The 6,918-nt window shown below is 39.5% G+C and overlaps 1 protein-coding gene across 1 annotated transcript; it reads left to right on the forward strand.

Annotated features, from left to right (window-relative positions):
- Positions 1-5,104: 5,104 nt before the first annotated feature.
- On the forward strand, positions 5,105-6,186 carry LOC110681461 (the record flags this gene model as incomplete). The annotated part of the gene is made up of 3 exons (XM_021857222.1): positions 5,105-5,323; positions 5,403-5,581; positions 5,639-6,186. Coding segments are annotated over 3 exons (936 nt in total), but the record flags the coding sequence as incomplete, so codon positions are not given.
- Positions 6,187-6,918: the final 732 nt, after the last annotated feature.

Genomic DNA, 6,918 nt, shown 5'->3' on the forward strand with positions numbered 1-6,918 from the left:
CACAGCGGATACTTTACACATACACTGTAGAGGTTTGTTTTATGCCTACAAGATATGCTGTCTGCTTCGAAGTCTGAGTCCGACGAAAACTCAAGAAAGGTGAAAGGTGAGCATCTCTTTCATTTTAGGTGAATTGCCTGTCCTATGGGAAAAACTCATTTAGAAATGAACGATCAACCTGAAAAGTAAGCAAGATGGGTTAACGTTGATGGTCAATAATTAGGCAAAAAAAAACAATCATACACGGGTCCACGCGTTTGAATGTTTGTAATAACATTTAAGAAAATAACAGATTCACAAATATTTTCTGTTATTGAAGCAATAATATAATGTCGTAATGGTTTATCTTGAAATTTAAGAGAAGCAGTATTGAATTTATGTTAATAGGTAATTCCAATAATATATTTCAAATTTATCCCATGTTGCGTTTGCGTTGCGTGGTAACAGAATATTTTTGTAGATTGCATATCTTAAAACTGTCATGTTAGTTCTTTCCACTCTTAGTCCAGATTGCTTTGGAAGAAATAGCTATCCAATCCGGAAGTCAGAGATGACAAGACATTCGACAATTTCCATTGCTGGTCACGCCACGAAAGAGAAGGATAATAATGAATGATGGCACCATTTGGAATCACAGTTTTTGGTAATTTTGGTAAATATACTTTTATTGCTGCTATTGTCATTGTAATGCACTGAGCTGGAAGTGAAATTTGCTTCAAAAACGATCTTGCTAAATTTGGCTCGCAATTAAGTCATTTTTGTTTTTTGTTATGGTGACAAACATCGCTCATGAAATAACTCGCAAAGCAAATCCCAAACGGCAGAAATTTTTTTTTAAACGAGTGCTCTTCAGGATATTTTTAATTCAATACCCTGAGAGCCCTACAAAATGTTTTTCCTCTCTAAAACCCATATACGAATTGATTTGGTCTCACACCGCTCTAGTCATCTTTTTTAACCAACTGAATTACTTATGCTGATTTTGTTCTGATCATGTGCCCCTGTCACATTCCAAATATATACATACATTTCAGAGTAATGAAAGGACAGTCATCTGGTAATGCACTCGTAATTTATTTTATTGGGCGTTTTTTAGAATTTCACCGTCCTCGGCACATTTTGCTAATGAATCAAAGATGACCGAGCAATCTCCTTATCCCTTATTTTTAGTTGCTAATTCTTTTCTAATTCACACACCCTTTCACTTAGAACTATTCCTGCACATTCATGAACTGCTTCGCTGTTCTGAGAAACGAGTTATTCGAAAAAAAATGCTTTCAGGAAAATTATCAATTCGGGGAATGTCGTTCGAAGAAAACGAAATGCGAGTTTTAAAGTACGGTAATCCGGGGTAACATTGACATTTTTTGAATATTCTTGAATATTGTTTGTAAATGCAAATGTTGCAAAATTTCATATTTTTAAAACAAGTAATGCACCCATAGCTTCGTAACTATAGCACTGCTTTTGTTTTTTAAAAGATTTAGCATGTTTAAAAAAATGCTTTAGCATAGCATAAGCATAGGACGACCTGTACAATGTCAATGGTGCCTACTTCCGTATTGATGGCAGCTGGTAAATATTTGCACTGCGATCCAAATGAATAAGGAAATGGGGTTTTCCGCTTTTCTTCGGAGTGCAAATTTAGCAGCTCTATATTATTTTGATCAATAACGGCGCCGGCCAAGTGCTTGCAGTCAGTTGGGATGGGGAAGGATGTTAAGTGAATGATTGTTGCTTCTAGAGACCGAGAAAATACTCGTGCATCTGCCACAATCACCAGCGGGAAGGGATGTTTATTAGTGGAGAAGGAAAGAATCTGGGAGTCACCTTTGGTCGGTGATCGCGATCCATGGATAAGGAGGAAAAAACGGTTTTATACTCAAAGCTAGTTTTTTAGTTTTGTCTCAAAAAGTTTTTGGTAGAAAGATTTGAAATAAACGTCAACATCTGTAATGTCGAACCATTCAAAAGAAGTTTTTATTGATGACGAAAAAAAATATTATATATTGCGTATGTTTTAATTATATGAAAGCAGGAATAATGCGACACTTGTAGGGAAGAACCATACATAGCTTGGTTTGAAAAATTACTAAAAGTATTACTGAACATCTTATGCCTCAAGAAGAAAAGTTTTTGGTAGAAAGTTTCAAAAATAAATGTCGACATTCATATGCCGAGCAATTCAAAAATATTTTAAAGTAATGTCAAAAAGTTTCTATGTTTCTAGCATTGGTATAAAACAGGCATAAATGCCGACACTTGTAGTGACGAACATACAAAGTTTGATTGAATAATTAACAAAAAAAAATAACGTTTACATGAAAAAATGTGTTATCATAAGCATGCAACGAGCTCACAGTTGGTAATCCATCTCGATCTGAACACTCGCACTCACACAGCTGAACAAGCAAAACTTCTCGCGCCCTCGAAACGAACGTACCTTGCTTGGCTTTCCAACACACGGAACCGAAACCAAACTCCGGGTCCCAAAAACGAAGCGTCTTGTTTGGGGGCTTTCCAACAACTGCCCAGCAAACCGGAAACGAAAACCAAACTCCCGGGCGTCCCGAAATCAAAGCGTCCTTGTCGAAATCAAAGCGTCCCTTTGTCGACATCAAAGCGTCTTTTGTTTGGGGCTTTCCAAAACACTGCCCAGCTCAACAGCGAAACGAAACCAACTCCCGGCGCGGCGTTCCGAAAACGAAACGTCTTGCTTGGGCTTTCCAACACTCATGTTTAAAAAAATTGCTTTAGGCGATTTTTTTATTTAGCTGATATGGGGTAACATTGATCACTATGTAAACAACGTCAGTAATATTGAAAATATCGTTACTTACTTAAATATGGCCCCCGAAGCCGAATATGAAGGAAAACGCGCTTACAAGTCATTTACTTTTGAGTTATATTGAAATTTAAAACTTTCGAATCCACGGAATAGCTAAAGAGGCAATTTTCCTAAGGGAATTCTATATTCTTTACAGTACTTCGTTAATGTTGCCTAATTGGATATACCTCATGAAAGTTTTGACAACGGAATCGTTTTCGGCGATGCCAGTTTTAGTAAGAACGCGCATTTTCCTTGCCTCATATCGTTTGCAGAACTTATGTGAGAATGAATCTTCGTAGTGGTCATCCTTTTTACGCCATTGAAATCATTGTTTTCGGAAAAGTTGACAAATTTAACGCATAAGGGTAACGCAATTTTCGCAAAAAAATATTAACTTTTATTAGCTCAATGAATATAAGCAAAGAGAAGCATCCATTCATGATTTGGAAATGTTTTTTCATCATTAAATGATAAACGAAAACTTTTGATAAGATGAGTCATTCCGATCAATGTTACCCCGCTGATTGCATGATGACCGATTACGGTACCACAATTATTTGGTGCATTGATTTGGTAAAACAATATGAAACTAAATATAGTCGACTCTTCACATCCGGTGTTTTCAACATTCTGATATCCCTCCATGTAAATGAATATTTTCTGTCCCTTCATTTTCATGCATTTTCACTCTCCATATCTCGCATATCCTCCGCTTATATCATATACCTTCTTATCTTCGATGTGATTTTTCGTTCCACAATTCTTCTCTCCGTATGTCGAATGCTCATAATCAAGATTAATAGACTAGATTTTAAAGAATTCTAAAAATTTGTCGAGGAAGAAATGACATCTGTTTTGTTTTTAGTTTAAAATTTACATAACACAATTTTTATTTAATACATTAAAAATTGGTTTTTATGTCTCGATCTCTTCCTATCCTCGATGGTCTTTCCGATATCGTAGATGTATAGAGGCCGGCTGTATAGACATTATGAAACAAAATATTACAATAGCACTTCAACCAGAAGCGAGCTAACCATTTATGAAAAATAAATTATTCGCATTAATAATACGCTAATCACCATTGATTTTCTGATTGCTCGCTCGTTTTCCCCAAGAACAAGTGAATAATTGAAGGACCAAACATCTACTTTCACTTAATTAACATTTGTTAATAAACCAAAAAAAGGTTATGTAGGGGCGTTGAGATTGCACCTGATTTACAATGAAACAAATTAAATACTGCGGGCGTTGATACAGATATTTTGATAGATTCTTCAAAGAGCGTTAAGATCCATTTCATTGATGTGGACAAGATCAATTACTTTAGGGCGTTGAAATATATCTTGACAATTTCTATTGACTGTCTACAGGACTTCAAAAGGCATATGATCTACATAGATAAATCCAATTAACTCCAGGACGTTATAAAAGCTAAATATTTCGTTGATTTTCAACCGGACCGTAACACACTGGCAGAGTCGCTGTTTTCGACGGCCAAAACCTCTAGTACTCTAGTTATCGCACCTAGAGGTTTGGTGTCTTCGACAAAGTGTTTTTGGACTAACTTGTATATATTTTCACACATTCATTATTTGATCTAGATAAAGTAAAATGATCTAGATCAGTTTTTAGTTTTATCTTTTGATAGGAGCGTCCTAGCAAAAAACTTTCTACTGCAAAGCAAAATTTTCAGATTTAATTATGTTTTTGATAAAAACAGTCTAAAAATAGTGTTTTACAAAATCCAGGATAACTCATGAAGCGGCAGATGGCGGCAGCTATTTTTTTTGTATACGATTAGCCAAGAACATAAGTTTCATTGTCGCGAAAAAAGAAAAGTGGGGCCACGTGGGGCTTTTTTGTTGTTGTGGTTTGAAAATTTGATGAAAATATGTTAAAAAAAGCTTATATTTGTGAAACTTTTCATGAATTTATAATTTTCAAATGTATTTCTGAAACATATTGCATGTTGACGAAGTGTTTTGAAGAAGTCATCTCTAAACTGGTTGTTACGTTTAGTTTATGTGAGCTAAGGTTTATTAGATATTATCATGAGAATGAAACACTATGTAACGCAACATCTGAAATATAGAGGTCGCAGTGTGCCTCCCATTAGCACACCCCTGAACGAAAAGCCTTTTTCGCACACGCACATACCATCGCATCAATCGATAACTAGCAAAACACCGACTGAAATGTTCGTGCAAACCAACATTGCACACACACAGAGGTGCATGAGCGATCGCAAAATCTGCACCACACCGCAGCTAGGAGACAGAAACCGTTTGGCCGGAAAGTGGAAAAGTCGCCATTGTTCGCTCGTCGCGAAAAAGTGAAAAATCAAAAAGTGGGCAGTCGCCTGTAACAAATTTCCGGGATTCCGCACCTGTAGCGACAGCCAGCAATAAGGGTAGCTGCGATCGGTTGAGCCCTTCGATTCCAGAAACGCTGTGTGTAGATTTTTCTCGCTCGAAGGCGCACGAATTGAAGGTGAGTGCTTTGTGGAAGCCACGTGGATTTAACCAAAAAACCTCACACGGACTGACGTGCCATTTCAATCCTCTAATAGGCCGCATTTTCGGAACAAACAATTGGGGCTGAAGCCGAAAGAAACTTCCGACGCACGATTTGGGAGGAAAAGCCAGCCCAAGCGATCGCTCCCAATCTACGCTCCGTTGGTGAGCCGAATCCCGTGAGCAACGACGGACATTCGGTCGTACACGAAGAAGACAACAGACCCCTTAAAGGGTGAGTTTCATTGTAAGAGTTCAAAATCGGCCAAACGCTGATGGCAACGATGCGCAGGGTTTTTATTTGTACTTATAGACTGATTCGTCCGGTCGCTAGACGGATTGCCTCGGAGAAAGGAGAGCCACCGGCGCGCTTCGGTGTGAACCATCATTCCGGCATCGTGTTCGGAAGACAAACGGTGTGGTCGGGCCAGAGGAAGCGGCTGCAAGGAACACCGAGTGACGAGAAGCAGCGTCGATACCATTCAGTCCGATCAGTGGAAGGGGACCGGGGTTGTGTCCCACGTGAACAACAACATCATTCCGGCATCGAGTTCGGAGGACAAACGGTGTGGTCGGGCCCGAGGAAGCGGCCGCAAGGAACACCGAGTGAGGAGGAGCTGCGTCGATACCATTCACTCCGATCAGTGGAAGGGGACCGGGGTTGTGTCCCACGTGAGCAACACGTCCGAAGGTCGAAGTCGTCGCCAGTCACCCACGGTGGTCAGAATCAGCATAGTTCCCGAATCAGGTGTGCGATGTGCTCGTGCGTTGTGCGACCGAGGAATGCATTGAAGATGGTGCGATGCAGTAGGCCAGGTAGTCACTTATAGGACGGGCCCGTAAGTAAATGAAGATAATTAGCTTGTAAGAACATGATTTAGTCAGGCCTTGATGCAAAAGGGGGTCGATAGGAGCTAGGAAGGTGGGAGAAAGCTCGATGGGTGTAATAAAGCCTTTGTAAAATGTAAGCTTTGTGAGTTGGTGCATTTTGCCTTTGAGTGTTGATTGCCGAAATACTTCCGCATATGATAGTTCTGCTCTACCGCTACCGGGGAACTTGCAACACTGGCGCCCAACTGAAAATCCACAAAATTTAGTACTACCGTTAGCGAATTTTTGGTTTGTGATTTAGCAAATTTGGTTTTGTGCTTTTGATTATCCGGCCTTGATAATCAACAAAATTTTAGCCCTTACGCATAAGTTAAGATATGGATTACACACATTTGACGGACGAAGAGGTCACGTATGAGTTGGCCCTACGTCATGTAGTTAATTTAGGACCTACCACTCATAGAGGCAAAGTCTTACGTCTCAAGGCACTCATGCAAGAGGAGTCCTTGCGAGATAACCAGCCCACGAGCTCATGCCATGTAATGAGTTCACAGTCAAACATTGAGCACTGTGAAACTCAAATACAACAGTTGCACATCAGCACGGAAGCGGCTATTCGCACTAACGATAGTGCATCCTTGAATAAAATCCGGACACGTCTTAACCATTATCGCGACCGTTTGCAATTGATCCGCCCTCCTGTCGAGCTGAAGGAAACACATGCTATGTTGTGCATGCATG

Source organism: Aedes aegypti, unplaced genomic scaffold (genome assembly GCF_002204515.2).
Source record: "Aedes aegypti strain LVP_AGWG unplaced genomic scaffold, AaegL5.0 Primary Assembly AGWG_AaegL5_hic_scaff_952_PBJ_arrow, whole genome shotgun sequence".
In the NCBI taxonomy this organism is placed as follows: Eukaryota; Metazoa; Arthropoda; class Insecta; order Diptera; family Culicidae; genus Aedes; species Aedes aegypti.